The sequence below is a fragment of the Camelus dromedarius genome, chromosome 3 (genome assembly GCF_036321535.1).
Source record: "Camelus dromedarius isolate mCamDro1 chromosome 3, mCamDro1.pat, whole genome shotgun sequence".
NCBI lineage: Eukaryota > Metazoa > Chordata > Mammalia > Artiodactyla > Camelidae > Camelus > Camelus dromedarius.
Genome location: NC_087438.1, coordinates 50,672,571 through 50,698,117, shown reverse-complemented (window position 1 = coordinate 50,698,117; position 25,547 = coordinate 50,672,571). Strand labels below are relative to the sequence as shown.

At 38.2% G+C, this 25,547-nt stretch overlaps 1 protein-coding gene across 1 annotated transcript in view; it reads right to left on the bottom strand.

Moving 5' to 3' along the window:
- IQGAP2 (IQ motif containing GTPase activating protein 2) overlaps positions 1–25,547 on the bottom strand; it is a 264,054-nt gene that overhangs the window by 78,370 nt on the left and 160,137 nt on the right. Inside the window, exons 9-13 of the mRNA XM_010975017.3 lie at positions 24,827–24,914; positions 17,490–17,653; positions 14,245–14,405; positions 9,078–9,202; positions 1,169–1,332 (exon numbers count right to left, since the gene is read on the bottom strand). Of these exons, the coding sequence (XP_010973319.1) occupies positions 1,169–1,332; positions 9,078–9,202; positions 14,245–14,405; positions 17,490–17,653; positions 24,827–24,914 (702 nt within the window). The remainder of the gene's footprint in view (positions 1–1,168; positions 1,333–9,077; positions 9,203–14,244; positions 14,406–17,489; positions 17,654–24,826; positions 24,915–25,547) is intronic.

Here is a 25,547-nt window from a genome sequence, read left to right as displayed (position 1 = left end):
TATATATATAAAGTACCTAATATCATGTTTGCAAATAGCAGGTGCTCAGTAAATGATTGCTCTAACCAAAGATGTTCTTCCTATTCCAGATGAGGCAGTTCCTGGGTTCTAAAGACCTATACAAACGAGACACCCACTTCTCTCTGATGGGGTTTGCACCGGGGAAACGGCAACTACAAGTGGCTAGGTCCCAGGTGGCATCAGTGACAGGTGAGAAAAGCCTCTCCACTCAGCCCAGTAGTTTTGCAAAGTGGCCACTATCTGTAGCATGTCTCATAACGACAGTACAAACTGTGCATCCACATAAAACCCTCTGCTCTTCCATGGGACCTGGCCAGGTCAGCTTCCTCCCATGCCTAGAACAAACCAAGCTGGTACCCACCTCGCTCTGCCATTAGCTGCCTGCATCATCCTGCCTCCCACCCACACCTAACCAACTCTCTCTTACCTTTCAGGAACAGCTCCTGTTCCTTCTCCACACCTCTTAGGATTCCAGTCCCCAGAAATTCCAACCATCTCTGACACTTTGAGCATTTCTTGTTACGACACTGCCACATATTTACCTCTATTGCTATTTAACTATTCTCTACGAGAATCCCTCATAGAGCCTCAGTAATTTCTAAGCATCTTGAAGATAAAGATAGAACATTCAAACGGTATCACATGTTCCTTGTATCTCCCTTTCCCCTACCGTATGCTACATACCGCACTATGACTACAGTATGTGCTCGGTAAATATCCAGTGACTTGGACTGCGACAAGAGCTCACCCACAGCTGAGTTTTTAGTCAAAGAGTGGAAGCAGTCATCATCTCTGAAGCTGGTTTGCCCTTCACGTTTGACACCAGGAAAGTACCAGCCCTATTAACTTCCAATCTGATCCAATCAAATAGCATGTCTGCTATTTGCAGACACGATATTAGGTACTTTATGTACATGTATATTATCTCATACAGTCCGCATAATAATTTGTATCAGCTCTATCAATTAAGTATCATTATCGTCATCTTACAGATAATGATAACGAAATGAAGTCTAAGTAAATTATCCAGACAGACATAGACAAGCAGCTCATGAGCTTTAGGAAAAATGGGGTAAAAAACCTTCTCTTACCCCCTCTCCCTGACTGGGTCTGTAAATTTAGAAGAAACACACCTACTAAGACTTACCATGACCTTCTGAGTTTTAGCATGGTACAAAACATCCTGGTAGTGCTGGGCAGAGTCTGGGTCCACATCTTTAATCTTGGCAGTGGGTAACAGCAGACTGTCTAAGGTTTTCAAAGGATTTCCTTCATCAATGGTTTCATTGATGTACCCTACAGCTACAATTCCTAGAAAATGAAGAAAAAATTTCCTTTCAAGTCGCAGTACATTGTAAGTTTTCTAAAATCACCTACAGCAAAGATTGAGTTAGAAGGGGGCGGGGAACCACACACACAAACTGTGAGAACTAACCAACAAGAGTGGCTAAGGTGTACACAGCAGGTCAACGAACAGAACTCAGCTGTGTCTCTACACACTTGCAATGCGCAATCTGAAAATGAAATTAAGGGAGAATTTCATTTATAACATATTCCAATGACAAATACAATTACAAAAAGAATGAACACTTGGGAATAAATTTAACAAAACAAACACAAGACATACACTCAAAATTACAAAACACCACTGGAAAAAAAACCTTAAATAAAAAACCATCTCACATTCATGGATAAAGGCTTAATATCGTCAGGATGGAAATAACCCTCAAACTGATCTGCACATACAGTGTAACCCTATCAAAATCCCAGCTGGCCTTTTTTTTTTTTCAAAAACACGAATTGACCAGCTGATTCTAAAAGTCATGTGGAGATGCAAGGGAGCAAGAAATAACCAATACAATGTTGGAAGAAAAATATAGTTGGAGGCCTCTTTCCATTTTCAAAACTTACTGCAAAGCTAAAGTTAATACCACTTGATACTGACATAAAGACAGACATACAGATTAATGAAAATAGAATTTAGAGTTCAGAAATAAACCCTTACATTTATGGTCAATTGATTTTTGACCAAGGGTGCCAAGACAATGCAAGAGGTATAAGTAATAATCTTCATAACAAATGGCACAGACAACTGAATGTCCACATGCACAAGAATGAAGGTGAACTCCCTACATCATATCATACACAAAAATTAACTCAAAATGGATCACAGACCTAGACATAAAAGTTTCAGTTATAAGTTTTTAACCTCTTAGAGGAAAATAAGAGTAAATCTTTGTGGTCTTGTGTTAAGGCCATACTTTTCAGCTATGAACACCAAAAATATAAACAAAACAAAAAGTGAATACATGAGATGATGTAAAAATTAAAACTTTCAGAGGTACAAAACTATTATGTATAAAATAAACTATATGTACAACACAGGGAAGATAGCCAATATTTTAAGGTAACTATAAATGGAGTATAACCTTTAAATATTGTACATCTGTAACTGATATAATACTACACACCACCTATTTAAAGAAATTACAGCTTTCATGCTTCTAAGGACACTATCAAAGAAAGTGAAGACAATGTACAAAATGGGAGAAAAAACCTGCAAGTCCTGTATCTGATAAAAAACTGTATACCTGATATACGAGCATACCAGACATACAAGGAACTAACACAACTTAATAAAAAAGAAAACCAATTTAAAATGAGTAAAGGACTTGGTCAGATATTTCTTTAAAAAGGATATACAAACTGCTAATAAGCACATGAAAAGATGCTCAATATCATTAGTTAATAGGAAAATGCAAATCCAAATCACAGTGAATACCACTTCATACCCACTAGGATGGCTATAGCAAGAAAGACAAACAATAACAAGCCTTGTAAAGATGTGGTAAAACTGGAACTTTCATACAACGCTGGTGGGAATGGAAAATGGTACTCACCTTGGTAAACAGGTGGTTCCTTAAAATATTAAACACAGAACTGCCATATGATCCAGCAATTCCATTCCTAGGTATATACTCAAGGGAACTGGAACCATATGGTCACACAAAAGCTTATACATGAATGTTTACAGAAGTAGTATTTATAATAGCTAAAAAGCAGAAACAACCCAACACCCATCAACTGATGAATGGATAAACAAAATGTCTATCTACAGAATGGAATGTTACTTGACCTAGAAATGAATGTGAAATACACTGACACGTGATTCAGCAGAGATGAACCTTGAAAACATTATGCTAAATAAAAGAAGCTAGACACAAAAGGCCACGTATTACATGATTCTATTTATATGAAATATCCAGAATAGGAAAATCAATAGAAACTAAGTATATTAAAGTTTGCTAGGGGATGGGAGGAGGGGGGAAAAGAGAGTGACTGCTAATGGGTATGAAGTTTCTTTTTGGAGTGATGAAAACGTTCTGAATTTAGATAGAAGTGATGGTTGTACAACTTTTTAAACACATAAAAAATGAAAACACAATAAAAGGGTAAATATTATGGTATATGAATTATATCTCAATAAAGCTGTTATAAAAAGGGGAGATAACTTGACATACACGTAGCAACAGAGATGCTCCTTTCTAGTGTAACCTTCACTAGACAATAATGCCAAGGTATTGGATGATGGGACTATAGAATATCAGAGCTGGAAAAATGTACTACAGAGATGTACAAAAAGAAAACTGAAGTGCAAAGAGAATTGGATATACAGTCTATTATTTGGATTATTCTACTTCACCACTCCGTAAAGAATGCCAAAACAGAGACAGTTCAAAATCAAACAATTCCCTACAGTGTTAAGTGTTAGCACAGTGAATCTCCAGGACAAGATAGTTCAATGCTATACAATGGAATGTTCTGTGATGATGAAAATGCTCTGCACCTCGGCTGTCCAATATGGTAGCCATTAGCCACGTGTAGTGAATGAGCATTTACATGTGGCTAGTATGAAGGAAAAACTTAATTTTAAATTTTATTTAATTTTACTTAGTTAAAATGGTCACATGTGGCTGGGAAGTGTAGGCAGGTTCCATAGAAATTAACAAAGTCCTACACGTTTGGGGATATTTTTAAGGTTCAAGTATGGCTAATTAACATCATGAATTGTTTCTCTAATGCCAGCTGGTAAAATAACATCTGGAGCCCTAATTCATGGCTGTACTAAACGATGAATAAGTACAGCCACCAGTTAACTTTCTACCATCTCTACTACACCACAGGGTCTTAGGACAGAAACTATATGGTCTAGAAATGAAAAGCACAGAAGCCAAGCTATGGAATTGGAAGTTTTTGAAACTCTAGCAAAAGGGATCTGTGTGGAGGCCACTTCTCAATACCACTTTCTTCTTCTTCTTCTTTCTTCTTCTTTCTTCTTTCTTCTTCTTCTTCTTCTTCTCCTTCTTCTCCTTCTCCTCCTTCTCCTCCTTCTCCTTCTTTTTTTTTTTTTTTTTTTACCATTTTTTAATTGAGTTATAGTCATTTCACAATGTTGTGTCAAATTCCAGTGTAGAGCACAATTTTTCAGTTATACATGAACATACATATATTCATTGCCACATTTTTTTCCACTGTGAGCTACCACAAGATCTTGTATATATTTCCCTGTGCTATATAGTATAATCTTGTTTATCTGTTCTGCATACGCCTGTCAGTATCTACAAATTTTGAAATCCCAGTCTGTCCCTTCCCACCCCCTGCCCTCTTGGCAACCACAAGTTTATATTCTACATCTATGAGTCTGTTTCTGTTTTGTATTTATGTTCTTTTTTTTTAAGATTCCACATACGAGTGATCTCACATGGTGTTTTTCTTTCTCTTTCCGGCTTACTTCACTTAGAATGACATTCTCCAGGGACATCCATATTGCTTCAAATGGCATTATGCTGTCTTTTTTTATGGCTGAATAATACCACCTTATTCTTAAAAATAAACTATCAACCAGTCATAAAATACTATAGCGCATTTATGTATGAGCGCATGATACTTGAATATATGTACCCAAATGTACACATAAACACATAGTCACACACTAACAGGGGGCTTCTGCTTCCCAGGTTAGTGTGATGGACAAGAATTAGTAAGGAAACTAAACATTAACAAGCACAAAGCTTACAAAATAAACATTCTTAAAGCCAAACATTATCTCATTTTGTCAGTTATTTTTCATCAAAAACCATCATAAGCCACTTACAAATGTGATATGCCATGAAATAGAATACATACTTAATAAAAATTTTAATAATTTTTAAGAAGCATCTTTATCTTGACATTCAAATTAAGGTAAAATATTTAGCTAAATATCTTCTGAATAAATGACCCCATAAAGACCATTGCTAAGAATGAAAAGATTTATCTGTAGGAAGAAAGGGACCATCTAACATGCCTCAAAATTATTCCAGATTATAACACTCCAATACATATGAAGAAAAAGCAAAAATATTTCTCTAACATGCAAGTTACGTCATCTCAAAACACTGGAAGATCAGGAAAGTCTAAGGACTATCTATGTACACGGTACTATCATTTTACCCTGCAATATTTATAAACTGGAGAACACAGAACACTTATGTCATTCTCAGGACACTCCCTTGGGTAGACTGTTCTAAGTACTTTTAAACATCCCATCCAAAAATGATCTTTACCGAACTACATCTGAGAAAGAGAACGTGTTCCTAACAGTCGATCACCTGGGAATGAGTGCATGCCAGCTGACTTGACTGAAATCATCTGCTTAAGTTTTCGGGGCGTTTCTAAGAACACAAGCTGCTGATGTCATAGTAAATGACCTCACAGGAGCTGAAAAGCCTTCCCAGAAGCCCTCTGGGCACATCTGCATCACTTTCTCTGTTCACAAGTAAAGAGAAAATCCCATGTGAGCAAAGACTGCTGAGCCTCAGTCCATGGCCCACTTCTTTAAATCACCAGGTGATACTAGAATATTCTAGTCCAATGAGAGAGTGGACATTCCCTTTTTGAGACAGCTGATAAGGTAATCAACAAAGAATGGTACCTACTAAATTTCGAAAGCAATAATTAGAAGGAAGAAAACCTCCTTGTTTAAGCTACGTGGTTAAAATAATACTCCTCTATGGCTCAACTGGGAGAAGTGAACTCTCCATTAAGAAATCAACAAAGCATCCAAGTCTGAGGAAATGCATTTAGCAGCTCCTCCATTCAATTCACCCTCCATATCTACCATTTCCTATTAGCTGCATGCCTCACCCGCACCACAATTCAGACACAGGAATATACCTTGGAGTGTGTGGCAGGGATGGGGTGGGGAGAGTAATGCACTTTCAAGATGTCCATGAAAAATTCTCAGTTCCTTCAGATGATTTAATTTCTATATTGCACAATTCATGCCTGCTTGCAATGCTATACATTTTTATTTAGATTTTAAAGCAATTAACTAAATATATGGTATCAAAGTCAATACTTCAAGAAATGTAAACAAAAATACTCTATTTTCACAAAACAACAATCCAAAAGACAGAGAAATTAAATCTTTTGTATTAAGGCCCCCCAATTCTGGAAAGGATATATTAGTCTCTAAAATAATTACTCTGGTGATGACACATGCTCTTCATGCCAAGATGCTTAAAAGAAATATGATAATGTCCCATGTGTTATATGTCCCATGGAGAATAACTTACTAGTACAGTCACCTAGATAAATGTCATGCAAATCCAGAATTTTTTGCTTAAAAATATCCACCTACAAAAGACCACTTTCCTTTTAAGTTATACTTATGTTACTGTTTCTCTTTTCCTGGTAAAACCAAAGGCACTATATGACAATCTGGGACAAGATGGCACCTCCCCTACCCCCTCTCTTTTAATCAATGTCAAGAATGAGAGTAAAACTACACTTGTTCAGTACTGAGAACTCACACCTTCACCTGTATAAGCAGGACATACAGAAACCACCAAAGCAAACCTGGTCTGTGGGTATTGCCAGAAAGAATTGGGAAAAAGTTAGAAAACAAAGATGGAACATGATCCTGTGTTTTGCCTACCCAAAGAGAGGCATCCTACCCTTGCGTGGTACCCAAACCGCTGCTGCAGGAGACTGGGAGTGTGGAGCTGGGGGTCAAGGAGCAAAGCAGAAGGGTAGGAGGCTGGGAGACTGAGTTTTGTAACGGGACACACACACCAGTGCTGTCCGCCATTTCCCCTTCCTCCTCATCACTAATGATGCTGAACATCTGCTTAAGTTAGTGCTTCCCTCTTAACTAACATCTGGCAAGCCACCAGCTCCCAATGTGTCAGGAAAGAGCTAAGTGGCTGGTGTGGAAGCCACCTGACTGCAGGGATTTCAAAATAATTCACTGAAAGGAAAGGCAGAGAGGCAGCAGAAAGTCATGAGATCACAAAAGAGGACATTCAGATCTGCACACAACTTGAAAAGGACAAAGTGAAAAAAGCGTTCAGGAATCAGTCTAACAGTGGCATCTCTGGTACACCACGTCAAGGCAGCACACCTGGACCCTGTTCTCTATTAGCAGCCGAGAATGAGATGTTCAACAAAAAAATCAAACCCAGCGTTGATGTTGGGAACAGTGCTCATAGGATAAATAGTCAAGAAAGAGAAGGAAACTATTCAAATACAATTAACTAACAAAGTCAACAAATACCTTTTATCTCAAGAGTGATTCTAGTATAACAAAATATGATACAATATTAGAAGATCAGAGTTAAGACCTTACCAAGACAAAGTACAGCAAAACACCATAAACTTTTTTTACATTTATAAAGAATAAGCGTAGAGCTTAAGCAGTTTATGAATCTTTTTTTAATACAATTTTTAAAAGTTGCTTTCCAGTTACAACAGTATTAAAAATACTGGCTATATTCCTCACGTTGTACAATACATCCTTGAGCCTACTTTACACCCAGTAGGTTGTACCACCCACTCCTCCACCCCTATATTATCCCTCCCTCCTCCCCAGTGGTAACCACAAGTTTGTTCTCTCTGTGAGTCTGCTTCTTTCATATTATATTCACTAGGTTGTTGTATTTTTTAGATTCCACATACAAGTGATATCATACAGTATTTGTCTGTCTCTGTCTGACTTATTTCACTTAGCATAATGCCCTCCAAGTCCATCCATGCTACTGCAAATGCAAAATTTCATTCTTTTTTATGGCTGAGTAGTATTCCATTGTACTTATATACCACATCTTTATCCATTCATCTGTTGATGGACACTTAGGTTGTAAGACCATACCAAAACAAACTAGAACAAACCATCGTAAACTTTTAAGGAAGGATCTGCCTATTCTACTGCAAACTTGGAGCTAGTGAGTTAGAAAGCTAAGTCAAAGCTGGACAGTAGAATGAAGGTCATTAGGACACTAGTAACCCTACTCCAGTGTCAAATTGCTCAGAGAAAGCCAAAGAAGATAGCGGTGGTTTGGTTTGCTTTCATGATGAAAAAGGCAGCTTGAAGCTTGAATTTGGTAATTTACATTACAGAAAAGGAGCAAATATACTGATTGCCTAAGTTACACAGCTCCTCATTCTTCAGTCTATTTATAAGTAAGAGGCAAATAACAAGGAAGTGAGCTGACATTTAAGAAAGCACGTCTCAGGGCAATTTGTCTTGGGATTATCCACTTTCATGCTGGGAGCTCACAAGTTCTAGAAACACAGCAAATCACCATGACTTGTGATCATAAAACCACTGTTAGAGTGTGTTGCCATGTCTTCTGAGGGCAGGAACTTGTGTTGTATTTCAGAAAAATGCTCAAATCAAAGGTCAAAATAAAGCTAAGTGCTTAAAAAGCTGAGTTATTGAGAGCAGTCATCTCTCAAGTATCAATAAATAAGAAAATATTAGGACCTGTATTTATGTGTTTTTATTCTATCCTTTTATGTCTTTTTATGTTTGCTTTGTAACATTTATGATATGTTGAGACAGAAATTGTTGTACAGAAATAACATTTAAACATAAATGCACACATACATGTTAGGGGAGTGTGTTCAACCAGGGCTCCATGAGCACAAATTTACAGCCCTAATTCAGAGAACTATGTTGTGCAGATACCTTACTCTCCCGCTGTAACTAGAGAAGGGAAGTGTTCCATACTTACGGTCATTTTCTTCTTGAATTTCAATATTAACCATATCAATACAATTCTGAATTTCATTCCAGCTTAAGTTATCTTGCCCTTGGGATAAGGCTTCCTTTTTAATGGAGAGTAGTGCATTTCCGTAACTGTAGGAGAGAAACAGGCGTGATACTCATCAGGGACGTTCACTCTTTGTTCAAGTCACGCACCTTAAATTTGACACAGGTGGCCAAATGGGATGTGCTGAGGTTAGACACCATGTCAAATTGTCTTGTGCAGCTTTGCCACCATACACTGAGCTCATTGCTATTAATGCAGTTTTTTCAAAAAAATATTTATGTACAAATGCCGTTTAATGAAAATTCCTTAAATTCCAACCTCATACGTAACTCAAGTTTTCAATTCTGTGAAATTTCTTGTTTTTTAGTTACTAATTTTCCTTCCCTTTGCATGTCTTGGCTCTGCTCAGTCTTCAGATGACTGGATGATAAAATTCAGAATTACCATGGTTCTCAATCTTTCCATTGAGGGTCTTCTTTTCCTTTCTTTCCTCCCCTCCCCTCCTCTCCCCTCTCTCTTTCTTTCTTTTCTTTCCTTCCTTTTTTCTTATTCCTTCTGCAAATTCAAGCCTTGAGAGATCTTTTCCGTGGTAACCCTAACATAGCTGGGTTACCTTGTGGCTTAATAGGTTCAATGACACATCAAGTAAGATGCAAATGCAGTTCCAGAAACCTTGCTGAATAACACACAACTTCCCTGTACGTTTTCTTGAAGAGATGGTGCAGGAGTTGAACCAGAATATTCTAGAATTCCTCTTCACCTGCCCATTGCTCCTCAGGCTTTCAGGTAGCTACTCACAACCTCTCCTCTGCGTCTGCTCACTGTCACCTCATTTCTGACCCCTGACCTCCGTGCTCTGCACAGCCCTCTGGAAAACAGAGTTTGCTCAACACTCCGATTATTGTTCTTGTCTTGAGAAATTTTAGGAATAAAGGTTATCCATCCTGACATATTACTAAGAACTTTTCATTTCTCCATCATCAATTCTCCCATTCAAAAGTGATAGAACTTTTGTCATAACCATAAGCTAACCAGAGTGAGCTCTTCCAGGCCCAAGTACAGAAGCTCAATAGTTTAGTTTGCTTTTCATCTTTTTTTTTTTTTTTTTTGGAGGCAGTGGGGAGGTCATTAGGTTTATTTCTTTATTCATTCATTCATTCATTCATTCATTCCAGTGGAGGTACTAGGGATTGAACCCAGGACCTCATGCATGCTAAGCACACACTCTACCACTGAGCTATCCCCTCCCCGCTGCTTTTGCATCTTTACACCAGGGCAGTAATGACCCATCCTCTATGGACATATTGTATCGCTATGCAGTCTGACCTCTGAATAGAACCTATGGAGATGCTAATAGTAGACGTTTAAAAGAAGTAACATCACACGGAGTCTAAAACTGTTTTCCTGGTTATGACAAATTTTCTCGAAGTTCTGCCCACTCCAAGATGGCACTGAGGTGCCTTCCACTGAGTGCAGCTTGAAAGAGAAAAACATCATTCAAAGTAGGAAGCAGTGGTGATGACTCATTTTCTGTGGCTTAACGAGGCATCATCAAACACAGGCTCAAAACTGTCTCAATGTCCCGTGTGAGAATTTCATCTTATCAAGAGTATGGAACCTAAGAAAATACTCTGCTCTACTTACTAGTAGCAATATATAATAAATAGCACTAAGCACAGTAACAGCATGGGTGAACGGCAACTCGCACCAGTTCGCATCCCTTGGAGGCGGGGACCATCCTGTAAGAAAGCCCAAAATCCTTACGGGCATTTCACATGCTTGACATCTAACGATGAGCCCATGGGGATAAAATGAAAAAGCTTAAGAATGAAAAGAGAAATTAAGGAAAACCCACAACCACCCATCATTTCTTTAGAAATGAAGAAACACCAGCCAAAGGGAAACGATTTAAGGAGTAACACAACTGAGATCCACAGGCTTTCCATACAAGTGTTGGTCTCCAGTACAAAAGGGATCCACTTGGGAAAATATTCTGTAGTTTACCCAGACAGGTCTAGGTCTCTTTCTCCCCATCTCTCTCAGAGCTCTCCTGGCCATCTGCTACAGACGGACTAGTAAGGGTATCTTTCTAACAGACTTGGGAAGCTTTGAGAGGATTAAAATTCCAATTTCATTCCACAGACACTTATTAAGCACTAATTATGTGCAACACCTGTGGCAGGCAATATAGGGCGATTAGGAGGAGAAAGATGCAGCCTTTACTTCAAGGAGCTTTCAGTCCATTAGGCGGGATGACAAAAACTCAGAAAGTGTATAAAAGCAAAGTGCAAGAAAGGCCATAAAAGTAGAGACAGTCTGTCAGAGTAGAGGTAACGGGAGTTCCAAGGAAGAAGTGAAAGGAAATGCTTAGTGGTGGAGGACCTTGCCTGGGACAGGAAGTGAACCACACAATTCATTCTCAAAACTGTTATGCAGATGCAGAGTAGGTGTTTCTGTTGTGGGGGCTTGTTTTTGTGCTTTATAGATGAGGAGAAAGGGGCTTGGCTAGGAAGAGTCAAACTTAGATATCCTGGGCTCCAAGACTATTTTCCTCTAATCACATCCTGCTAGTTCTCAGAAGAGATGCCATTAGCTGGGGTGGGAGAAGCATGGAAACTGTTCATGGAAGCATCATCTTTGGCAGGGAGGCCTTGAAAGCCCAATGCCATGCCAGGCAGAGATGGGTGGCAGGCACCGTGTTCCCAGTGGGGAGAGGAGAATGCAGAGGAGCAGATTAGCCAGAATGAACACAGTGTATCCAGATCCAGCTTGTCTGGAGTGCAAAATAGGAGGAGGGATGTAGCTGGAGCAAAGGGCAGAACACGCTCAGAGAAGGAATCTGTTCTTAATTCAGATTAAGAACAGGAGACAATCAAACAGAGGTGCATTATAAACATAGTTACATTTTAGAACAATTAACCTGGGAACTATGTATGCCTAGAGCCAATGCCAACCCTACGTTACTCTTGTGAGAATTGGACAAGAGAACCTCTCTGTGAAAACGCAGCCCCAAGGGTGGATGCCATGGTAAATTCGTAGAGACTCTGTAAGAGCTCATCAAGGTGGCCCTGCCTAGTACCCATACACTATGAAAAACTTGTACAACCATAAGGGAGAAGCCCAGTGTTCCTTAAACTTGAAAACCTGCCAACTTGGGCTCCCAAGAACTGGGTTAAAAGCTGACATGGAAACTGAAATGTTGAGGCTCTGGAAGATGACTTGGAGCCAATGTAACGGTCAATAGAAGAACCAAAGGGGACCCTGGAATTTCAAGTCAGCATTGGGTCATCCAGGTGACCCAGAAAGTGCTTAAATCAAATTTTTAAAAGATTATTTAAACACAAATTTTTAAAGTTTTTCATACAGAATACTTGAACTCTGAAGCTGTATTTGTGGCCCTAGTTGAAAAACCACAGGAATAAAAGTGGTTCTCAAATAGGGCATAGGACCATTACCTTAATGCACTATTTGCAAACTGGCATGGGAGCAGAGAGGAGTTCTAATAATCCAAATAGATGACCTGGAGAGAGACGGTACCATCATTTAGAGGGCAATGGCCAAGGATGCTCAGTCTGTGGGACAGTCTTGATAATTATCTCATCAACATGCCCTATGTCACTGTGAGGCTTCATTAGGGAGTGACCAACTCTGTCTTCTCTAGCACTGAGAGGCAGCAGCAAAGCCTTGTTAAGTAAGAACCAATGAGGACAGAAAAGACATAGGAAGACCAGTTGGAGGTTATTACGGAAGCAAAGGTCTAAATGAGGTGGGCACTGAGAAATGGAAACATTATGCAGAGTTATCATGCACAGGGATTGGCTACTGTCTGGGAGAAAAGTGAGCAGGCTATTCACAGCACTAGGGTGCCCCACAGAGGACAGAGGAAAACTCAAGTCAACATGAGGTTTCTAAGCTTGGAGGAGAGGATGTACCATTAAACATAAACAGTGGAGGTAGAAATAAATTACTTTGGAAATAGACTTACAGAAGTTATAGGAAACAGGTGGTCAAATTTAAGACATGTAAGAGCACTTACATGACTTTTTTACATGCTTTTAGACGACTAAAAACAAGGAAAATCTGTCCTCCTACTTTTGGGCCATTCTCTACATAGACAAGCGGTCAAAACCATTTTTTAAAAATTGAAGTCTCTTTTATTTTTCCTGTACAACTGTACATGACCCCAGAGAATCACTCAACCTATCTCTTTCAGAAGTTCCAGAACAAGTATCTGAAAAGTTCTTTTGTCAAAATCTGTGAAGACATCTCCCCCTGGTGGTCACAAGAATCCAGGATGGAAATTCACTTCTTTTAACTTGGGCTTTTGTCTTAATCTCTAGTTGGGCTCCTTATTCCTGCCCCTTAATTTTCTCTCTAGATCTGCTATAGTGTTTTAAAACTCTATCAACTATACTATCGAGTAGCCTATTTCAGGAACATGAAATGAAAGACACTAAATTGTTACCCACTGCCATGATCCACTGTGGTCTCAGTATTCCTTTGGTTTAGCCATCAGAAGAATAGGGTTTTGGGCGCAAATGCCCAACTTTGGGTCCATAAATTCAGATTTAATTTCCTCATCAGTAAAATAAGAAAACTGGACTGAACGATTATTAAGGTTGCTCCCCACTCTTCTATACTCTGTTGTCTCCAAAAGAAGCCCAAGAGAAAACTATACTTTCAACTTTTATTTTTAGCCTATCAAATTCTTTTTGCTAATGACAAAGTCAGTCAGTAATTGCCACAGGAAGATCCTCCTTAGACTTTTTGTTCCTCTACAAGGAATACTGCAGAGAAGAGCTCTAATATTAGAAGGACTCTTAGAACAAAGCAGACTAGCTCTCAAGAAAATAAGCATGGATATATGGATTTCTTCAGCAAGAACAAATCCTTCGGGGGAGAGTGTACTCAGTGGTAGAATGCATGCTTAGAATGCACAAGGTCCTGAGTTTAATCCCCAGCACCTCTGTTAAAATAAAACAACAACAACAACAACAAAATAAAATAAACCTAATTACACCCCCCCTTAAAAAAAACCCCAAAACAAAAAACAAGAACAAATCCTTAATTTGTGAGATCTGCCAAACACACATTTCTGCACTGAAAGGTTTGGAAAATGTTCCCTTACCGATCCACACATGTCTCGTCCAGATTGTTGAAACTCATTGTTGGGCTTCTGAGTTGATTTTGCACAGACACAAGATCGTTGCTTTCCAAGGCCTGGTTTAGTAAAGCAACAGCAGACAGCATTTCCACTGCAATCAAGAGCTCCTCATGGGCCAAGTAGTTCTGTTGGAAAACACATGGCAATATAAACTCTACCAATCACACACCTCGTGTACGTGGTGGGGGCTCAGAATGCACACTTCAAAGAACAATGAAAAGTCAAAGATTATGAGAACAGAGAGGGCTTTCTGGCCACCTATCTTTCACTGGCTTTAAAGAACAGGTAAATGAGCTTATTTGTATCAAGGGCGGGGAGGGATAAATTAGGAGGCTACAGTTAGCAGATACAAACTAGTGTATACAAAATAGATATACGTCAAGGTTATACTGTATAGTGCAGGGAACTATATAAGATACCTTATAATACCCTAAAATAGGAAAGAATCAGAAGAAGAAAAAAAGTAAGTCTAACTGAATCACTTTGTTATATACCAGAAACGAACACAACATTATAAATCAACTACTTCAATCAATCAAAAAAAAAAAAACCAGTAAATGGCTTCCTTTGATCATTTCAGGGACTGAGTTAACTACAACCCTTAGTTATGATTCCACAAACATCTGCATTGCCATGGCTGACTCCTACTCCCAGCTATATTGGCCGCTTACAAGCTCACTCTTACCAAATTATTAAGTCAAGGATTAGATAACATTGTTACTGCCCTAGAGTGAGGTAAGATTTTAGCATAGCTAACAGTTTTCAGTTTGAATTATGAATAAGGAAAAGAGGGGAGACTTTCAACTAAAGGTTATAATCCCAGAAAAGTAAATCAAATTTTTAAGCCAAGAATATTAATTCTATTCTTAAAAAGTTAATCTAAGTCACATTTTTATAATTGGGTAGAAAAATTTAAATGTACCCTAAGGTATAGATATTTGAAGAAATGTGAGGTAAAGCTTTAAGTAAAGCAAGTGAGGATTTGGCTTATTTTAAAAGTACATCTCAAATTTCAGAACATCTTCCTTCTTCAACATTCTCTTCCATTTAACTAGTTTATATTGACTTGGCTCAACTTCAAAAGGGTTATTTCTTCCATCACATTGAAGGAACAGAAAGGGAGCATGGGAAAAAAAAAACAAGCCTGATATCTATCTTTACATTTAGGATATTATAGATATAGTTAATATATATAATGTAACATTTATATTAAAATGCATTATAGCTTTCTAAGAAAGCACAGAAATCTCCCAGCAAATCGATTTTAGCTTAACAAAGTATAATTTTACCTTCCAAAGCAAATGGGAAGAAGGATTTTTTTACAGGAAACACGTAAGTTTTACCTAAATATCTTACATTAATGCATAAGGAAGGTATCAAATTACAAGTAAAGAGGAGAATGGAATCATTTGAGATTTACCACAGATATCTGAAGTGGTACACAGCCGAAGGGATAAGGACACACAGAGAAGAAATGGTGCGCTGGACCACTGTGGGCTGAGTACTGATTATTTGGGGATGAATGACCATGCTGGAGCCGAGGCAGCCTGGGACCTCACAGCTAGAGAGGTGGGGGACAATTATTAATAATTAATAATTAATTTCACCTAAGTGAAATTTTAAAAAATAACTTATTTTTCTTTTATTACAAAATACAGTTGACCATTGAATGACACCGAGATTAGGGGCATCGACACTCCATGCAGTTGAAAATATGCATATAATTTATCCTCTGTATAAGTGGTTTTTCCATATACTGGTTCCTCCATATCCAAGGTTCTGCATCCTTGGATTCAACCAACTGCAGATGGTGTCGTACTATAGAATTTACTATAGAAAAAAATCCACACATAAGGGGCCTGCACAGTTCATACCCCTGTTGTTTAAGGATCAGCTGTAGTATCTTTCTATTTATAAAACATAGTAAGTCTTCATAAGCAGGGATAAGAAAACAAATCCTACTGCCCAAGTTCTTTAATAATGTAATAAAATAATAATAATAAAAGTGATACACACTTTCATTAACTTTTAATTTGTGTAAACATTCATAGAGATTTTGGGGTTTTTAAAACTATTTTTCTTTTATTATTGTTAAAAACAAGATAATGCTGTATATTTTAATCTCATTTTTCCACCTGATAGTAGGAAGTGCGATCTGTTATCAGTTAAACATGTGGTTTGTTTCTTGCTTCCCTGTATCACAGACAATGCTGGGAAACATCCCTTTGTGGCTACAACTTCCTGATCATCTTCTTTAGGCTTATTTCCTGGCAATGTAATTGTTAGGATAACGGGTAACAGCCTCTGATAAATGCATTACTAAGATCACCCTCCAGAAAGGTTGCATCTTTCTGGATGCATGTTCCAATCACTGTGTGGGGGACGCCCACTGCCCCAAACTTATACCTGCACTAGGTAAGAGCTCTCTACTAATCTTGATCTCTGAAAATAACTGTATTTTGCTTTACTTTCTTGGTGGAGCAGTATTGCTTCTGATTTTTAAGATACGATGTCCTTCCATCTTTCCTTAGAACTTTAATTTTTAAATTATTTGCTGCATTTAACCTTTTATGTGAGAAATTTATTCTGATATGTATAGTGAGGTAATGTTTTCTTTCCCAAATGGTTAAACACTTGTAAGATTTCACTCCTTTTCCTACCTTTTCGAAACCCTAGCTCTTTCATATACTAAATTCTTGGCTCTGCTTCTAGCACTTTTCATCCTGTACTAGGATAGAGCTCTTATTTACTATAACCTTATATGCTTATTACTGTTAGCATAGTAAGGGGCATACATTTACAAACATCAAGGCCACAGTGCTAATGTTCTTGGTTGCAGATTTCTAGAAATGCAGATTCAGAGCTTATTTCTATATCAAAAAGCATTACATATTTTTTTAAAAAAATTTCACTATAGTTATTAAATTATCCAAAGTTTTCCAAAAATCACCCAGAGAATAAGAACAACCAGTTTTCAACACGTATTTGTCAGAGCGTGGCCGCATTTCCTAACTGAGCTCAGATTCCAGTAGATGAAAAGCAGGAGTTAAAGAGGAAGGTGGCCGTGGAACTGGCACAAGGAGGCCAGTGAGACCAGGGACTGGCACAAGTTAAAGACTCTACACTCCCACTCACCTTTCCTAAACAGCCTTCCTCACCGCTTGGACTCAGAATTCACATCTCTGTACCTGGAGCCTCCTGTGACTTACCATGGCGTTCTGTTTCTGGAGGTTGAAGAGCTCGGTCTGATACATCGCAGCAGCAAAGGGATACACAGCAGGCAGCTGGGCCTCGGGTTTCTCCAGTGCGAGCAGCGTATTCTCAGGGTCGCCTTCTGGAATGACAGCGTTGATGTGGTCCACCGCAGCCAGCCCTGAGGGTGGGGACACATCCGTCAGATGTTTGCTTTTCCCACCGCAGCCTGACCCAACCAGCCCATCTTTCCAAGGATTAGAACCTAAGTAGTCACTTACTGTGAACTCTGAAAAGCTGCAGTTGAATAGTAGGCAAAGGCTTGGAAATGGCAGCTTGTATTTGGAAGTCAGCCCAATCCTTGAAGCTGGTCCCCACAAAAACCTCACTACTGAGGGAGCTGGAGGTATGCGGTCATTCCTGTCTCGTGTGACTTCCCTACCAAATCCTTCCCTTCGGGACCAGCTTTGGTCCCATCTTTTCCATGGAGCCTTCACATTGTTCCAGTTCCTGAGGACTTCACACCTTGGGACTCCCCACAGTATTTAGAGCTGGGCCATGTACATCCAGCAGGCATTGTTCTTTAATGCTCTTGGTGTGTTCGTACTGCCTCCTCGAGGAGACTAAAGCGATGTGAAGACTAGAGCAAGACTTGCCCTACTGCTGTACCCTCCCTCTGAATCAGCACCATGGGAAACCCCCAGGGGACGCCCAGACACACTGCTGCTTAATATGGATGGTATTAGCTCTCCAAACATCCTCCCTCATCTCTTGTGCTCTGTAAAGTGTGATTCTTAAGGAAAAATAATTTCAGATATTTTTAAGAAAAATTACAGCCAAAATTCGTATGATTAAATAATTCTGTGTTAGTATGTTAGTTCTCCCTTATTCTTAGGGGATATGTTCCAAGAATCCTAGTGGGTGCCTGAAACCATGGATAGTACTGAACATTTTATATACATTTTTTTCCTATCCATACATGTCTAAGATAAAATTAAATTTATAAGTTAGGCATAGTAAGAAATTAACAACAATAACTAATAATAAAATAGAAAAATTGTAACAGTGTACTATAACAAAAGTGGTCTTTCAAAATGCTTTTTTTCTTCTTTCATTGAGGTATAGTTGACTTACAATATTATATTATTTATAAGTGTACAACATAGTGATTCAGTAGTTTTACAGATTATATGCCACAGTTATTACCATATGATTAACTATACTTCCTGCACAGTACATTACCTCCTTGTGACTTCTTCATTTGATAGTTGGTAGTTTGTATCTTTTAATCCCCTTCACCATTTCTCCCATCCCATCCACCTCCCCTCTGGCAACCACTATTTTATTCTCTTTATCTATGACTCTTATGGTTTTACCTGTCATGTGTTTTGTTTTTTAGATTCCACACATAAATGAAAACATACAGCATTTCTCTTTTTTGGTATGACTTATTTCACTCAGCATACACTTTGGAGTATAGCTTGAAGTCAGGGAGCATGGTATCTCCAGCTTTATTCTTTTTCTAATGATTGCTTTGGCAATTTGGGGTCTTTGGTAGGTCCATACAAATTTTAAGATTATTCTAGTCCAGTGGAAAATGCCACAGGAATTTTGATAGGGATTGCATTGACTCTATACATTAGTTTGGGTAGAATGGACATTTTAACAATATTAATTCTTCTAATCCATGAAAATAAAATATCTTACCATTTATGTGTGTCTTTGGTTCTAGGACCCACTGTGGATACCAAAATCTGCAGACTCTCAAGTTCCACAGTCAGCCCTCTATACCTGCAGTTCCACATCTGTGCATTCAAAACCAACCTCAGATCATGTAGTACTGCTATGTATTTACCGAAAAAAAAAAAAAATTCGTGTATAAGTGGACCCACACAGTTCAAACCTGTGTTGTTGAAGGGTCAACTGTATTTGCCTTTACTAGTGAGATATCCTCTTCATATATTTTCTTATTTCTTGTTATTGCCCTTTTTTTGGGGGGGTGCTTAAAGAAGAGCCTTTAACAGTTCTTGCAAAGTCAGTTTAATGGTGATAAACTCTTAGGATTTGCTTGTCTGGGCAATTCTTTCTCTTTCAGTTCTGAAGGGTAACATTGCCTGGTAGAGTATCCTTGGTTGCAGGTGTTTTTTCCTTCAAGCAGTTAAATATATCATGCAACTCCATTCTAGACTGTAAAGTTTCTGCTGAAAACTCAGCTGATAGCCTTACAGGGTTCCTTTGAATATGACTCTTTCTCTCTTGCTGCCCTTACATTTCTCTCTTTAACGTTTGCCATTTTAGTTGCGATATATTTTGATGTGGATCTCTTTGGGTTCATCTTGTTTGGGACTCTTTGTGCTTCCGGGACCTGGATATCTGTTTCTTTTCCCAGGTTAGGGAAGTTTTCAACCATTATTTCATCAAATACGTTTTCTGCCCCTTTCTTTCCTCCTTCTAGGACCCCTATAAATGCTAATGTTAGTACAATGATGCTGTCCCAAAGGTCCCCTAAACAATTTCTATTTTTAAAATTTGTTTCTTCTTGCTGTTCTGGTTGGGTGATTCCCACTATTCTGCCTTCCAGGGTGCTTATGTGTTCTTCTCTATCATCTAATCTGCTGTTGATTCTTCTAGCATATTTTTCATTTCAGTCATTATACTCTTCAGTTCTGACTGGTTCTTTTTTATTTTCTAATCTTTTTTCCTCTATTCTCCCAAATTCAGTGAGGATTTTTATGATTGTTATTTTGGATTCTTTATTGGGTAAGTTACTGATCTCCACTTCATCAGTTTTTTTTTTTCACCTCCCCATAGAGTTTTATCTTGTTCTTTCATTTAGAACATATTCCTCTGTCTTCTCATTTTGTTTGACTTTATGCGTTTGTCTCTATGAATTATGCAAAACAAATCTCTCTCCCGGTCTTGATGGTGTGCCCTCATACAGAAACGTCCCTATGCAGTCTGCATGTGTTGGAGCCAAAGGCGGGCTGGGAGGCATGCTTGTGAGGTCTTGGCAGGCTGGAAAGAACACTAGGCACTTTCCAATCTTCTGTCTCCGTGCTGGGACTCGGAGCAAGTAAGTATGTGTGTGAGCCCTTTAAGAGCAGAGTTTTGGTTTCCAACAGCCCTCTGGCTCTCCTGGTAGCAAGCTCCACTGGTTTTCAAAATCAGTTAACAGGGCTCATCTTCCTCGTGTTTGTCCCCAAGGCTGGAGCACCCAATGTGGGGTTTGAACCCCTTGCTCATTAGAGAAGACCTCTGCGTTTGTGACACCACTTTCCACTTGTGGGTCACCTGCTGGGGGTGTGGGTCCTGCCTAGATCACTTCTCTTCCCCTTCTATGGTCTTAATGTGATTTCTCCTCTATATCCTTAATTGCAGAAGAGCTGTTCTAGTCTTCAAGTCATTCTCAGAGAGACTTGTTCTATATGTAATTGTAGTTTTGGTGTGGCTGTTGGAGGAAGCGAGCTCAGGGTCTTCCTACTCTGCCTTCTTGATCTTGTCTCCTTAAAATGTTTTATTGTACAAATTGAATGCCATTTCCATCTTAACTAAGCACTTATCATGACAGTGGCTGGAATTTTACAGTTTGAGGTGAATCAGCAAGATACTAACTAATATACATAAAATAGATAAACAACAAGTTTCTACTATATAGCACAGGGAACTATATTCAATATCTTATAGTAACTTATGGTGAAAAAAATATGAACACAAATATATGTATGTTCATGTATGATTGAAGCATTATGCTATATACCAGAAATTGACACAACACTGTAAACTGATGATATTTCTCTAAAATATATATATATACAATAAAAACAAACAAAAACAAACTAGCACGAATTTCTTTTTCCTTCTTCACAATTTCACGGATAGATGATTTATTCTTACTGTAGATCTTAGTAACCTCACCAAACAATTTTTGTTTCTTTCCTTATTAAGTCAAGAACTTTCACCTTTTCACTTAAAGAAAACACTTTACAGTTTCTCTTTGGCATATTCAGATTGCCAGCATCACTACTCTTGCGCTTTGGGGGCTATTATTAAATAAAGTAAGGGTGATGAACACAAGCATTGCAATACCATGATGACTGATATGATAACTGAAATGGCTACTAAGTGACTAACAGGCAGGATACACTGGACAAAAGGATGATCCATATTCCAGGTGTGATGGTGCAAGATTTTATTATGCTACTCAAAATGGCATGCAATTTAAAAGTTATGAATTGTTTATTTTTGGAATTTTCCATCTAATATTTTCAGACCACAGTTGACTATAAGTAACTGAAACTGCAGAAAACAAAACTGTGAATGTGGAGGAGGGAGCACTGTAGCATTTAAGCTAAAAAAAAAAAAAAAAAAAAAAGGGCCCTGATCACAGAAATACCTTGGTTTACATTATCTGACCCAACCAGAAGCGCTGTGACGTCTCTACCAGTTTTATTGTTCAGATTACAACGACCTGAACTTTAGTGACCAAACTGAGGGTGCTCAGAACAGTAGATGCAGCATAGTTTCCAGAAAACAGAAATAGAGCTGCTGACCAAATGGAAGAATGAATGATGAACTTTGCCACTAAGCAGCAGCAAACTGAACAGAACCAGCAGGATTTTCCCTACCATGAAGGCTTCAGGGTAGTAGAAATAATACAGACTCACACATTTCTACAGCCTTTCGAGGATTAGTCTGCTCCCTAAAACATGACTAGACTACAGCTAAGATTATTCTAACCCTTTCTAACGTGACAATCTACTGTTGCTACATTCACAAGGAGCTACGCTCAATGACCTTTCTACTGAAACACATCATTCAATAGCAGGAAATACTTACAACTAATGCAATTTTTCATGCCCACGCCTACAAAACTTATACTAATTCTAAAGGACCCTAAGAACCCCAAAACTTTTTTCTATTCTTAGAATTAGTACAATAAATGAAAGAATTCCAGAAGGCAAGGTCAGTGGTCATTTGTCATGTCTGCTGTTCTGTTAAAGTCATCCAAGGCCTTTCAGCTGTGTCTCCGATTACTCTGAAAAGGATTTTGCTTCACCTTTGAAAACTCTGTTATATGACAACAGGATGGTAAAATATTACCAGAAAATCATATCCTTTAAAAGTACTCTTAATTAACCACTCTTCTACACTCTCTGCATTTAACAAAGTCTCAAGCATATATGTAATGAATGGAATGCATGTACCAAACCCTAAAGTTAAATGGCTGCAGTTCAAACAAAGCTGAAGCCTCTGACAACAGATGTGACATTACCACCAAAGTTGTCACTACTGTCATTACTATAGCTGCTATGAATGCAGACACTTTAACATTTTAATAAGCTATATGGTTGAGGGAACACTTGTCAAGTAGTTATACTGACATTTTAAAGCATACAGTTGTCTCGTCATGTCACTCAAATATGCTTTAGAGAATGTTCTCAAGACTACTTTTAGTTCTACCAGACTATCAGTTTTCCAACTGGGAGAGATGAAAAACTTCAGAATAATTCTAGTCTACGTATTTAAAGCCATCAAACATTGCAATGACCTTCAGAATTTCAGCTGGTTATGTATTAGTATAGATCACCTCATGCCATTTGTTTAAAAGTGGGGAAAAAAAAAGTATAGCCAATTTGCCATCAGGAAATTATGTCACCGAGTAAAGTATTAAACCATTTATATAAGACATTTTATTTAACATGAAAAAGAAATCAATTTTAGTGGTTATAAACGTTTCAAAAATAAAGGATGGCAGAAAGCTCAGCAGCTATTTCCTCACTAAGTTCGTGCACCTCAGATGTGTTATGGGCAATATTAACGTCTTCCCGTAATTCACTTCCGTCAAGCATAATGAAATTCTCAGTTTTCAAATAGAGCAGAAAGAGAAACCTGAAATTGTGCTTCAATGCATCATCACTAACATGCTCAAAATTTAACAAAAACAAAAGAATAGGAACTTCCATCTCAAAATTGTAAAATGTTCCCTTAAAAAAAAGAAAGACTTACCCCATGCCAGTGGAGGGAAAGTGCTTAATGTGTAAGAGGTTTACTTTTGGGTGATGGAAATGTTTTGGAACTATATAAAAGCAGTGTTTGCACAACATTGTGAATGCACTGAATGACACTGAATTGTTGTTTTTTAAATGGTTAATTTCTAGACTGTGAATTTCACCTCAGTAAATTATTTAAATGAAAAAGTTAAAAAAATCTTTTTAAATTTAAAAAAAGTTACCCCAGAGCTCTCAGCAGTTGTATGTGGAGGTAAGTTCTCAAGCCCACTCAGTTGTTAACTCCTAGACATTTATATCAATTTTCTCTGGGCGTCCCTGATTCCTGTTTGAAACCTTTAGAATATGTCTCTACCAGCAACTTAGGAGCAAACTCGTGGGCAACACCTATAGATGTGCATTTCCTTGAAGGTGGTGAGAGCAATAAAGAACACGCAAAGCTCATCTAGGTGGTTGCACTGAGGGCAGAGTTTAGTACTATTGAAATTAGTGGGCACTCCAAGTTCAAGGCTGGCAGACAATTTACATGCTTTATTAAATAGGCTAACGGGTCTTTGATGTATTGGTTTTCTGGGTATATATGGTTATTTTGGTTAACCTGGGGATATAAATGTCAAATAGAATTCCTTACTGCCTCAAGTAAAAATAAAATTTTATTAGAGAGAGAAAAATAATTAATAAAGAGATTAATGTACCTAAACTTGCATATGCTTATTTTAATTACCCGATCTTGCTGTTCTTTACAGTCACACAACTAAACTAGGTACCAAGAAGCATCGTCCTGTGTGAGTCCATAGAGTCTCAGGGATATGGGATTCAAACCTGCCACCAGGTGATTTCAAAGGCCTGTCAAGTCTTACTTACTTGCACCAAAGTTACACAAGCTGTAAGAAAACAATTCTTACAAATTGCTGACTAATGACTGGGAAGTAATGAAAAGCAGAGTTGTCAATAATAGCTTTTACGGTTTCAGTCGAACGCCATCACATCATCACGGGCAAGGAACAGCAATCTTTAAGTCATTATCTTTACTAAATAGCCTTCAAGATTGGCTCAGTCAGGACAAATACGACATACGCTGTACCTGTGATGAAACAGGAAGGTCCAGTCAACTAGCTTCAAGACACTTGGGGATACTTTGCATGGACTAGGGCCAAGATCACCAGAAAAGCTCCGAGGGAACTCAGATGATGCACCAGAATTAAGAGCAACAGTGACATTTGGTGGATTTTTCACCACATAAGGCAGTTTTACAAGAATACAAGTTGAGAGTTTTGCTGAGTTTCAGACAAGAAAAACTTGCACCTTCAACAAGCATGGTTTCCCTCGTACAGTCTGTTACTTACTGTTGACTTTATTGACATTGTCTTGGATTTCTGCTTGTGTCAGCAATTCTTCATATGCGTCTCTTTCTTCTTCTGAAATACAGTTGTTCTGCAAAACAAAGTCTTCACTGATTCCTGAGGTTCAGTGTTTTCCAAAGCTCAATATTCAAAAGCAAAAACTTAAAGAGTGATAAAAAACCATCCACTAATATTCATGTGAACTCAGTACAAGCTTTAAGAGTGCCTGCTTTGTGCGGGGCACTAGGGCTAGACATGCCAGCAAGGATTACAAAGATGAACAACAGACCCAGCGACTCTCTGAAAAAGCCTAACTGTCTGATGTGGAAAACGTTAGATTGGACCACTTGATTCTGGCATTTTTTGAAGATCAAAACCAGTTGAATATTGGCAGGGGGGAGGGCATAGCTCTGTGGCAGAGTACATGCTTAGCATGCACAAGGGCCTGGATTCAATCCCCAGTATCTCTGATAAAAAAATAAATAAATAAACCTAATTACCTCTCACCCCAAAAAATGAAAAAAAAATTAATAAAAAAGAATGATTAAAAAAACTAGTCTATGTGAAGCTTTAAAATAAACAGTTGAATATTGGCAATTTCGTTTGATTCAGTCTAACAAAATCAAGAACATAAATAACAAATAGACACAGTAGAAAAGAATATATTCTAGAAAAGTACATACTTGCTTGGAAAGAAAAATCTAAAGAGACAACAATGGAGGAG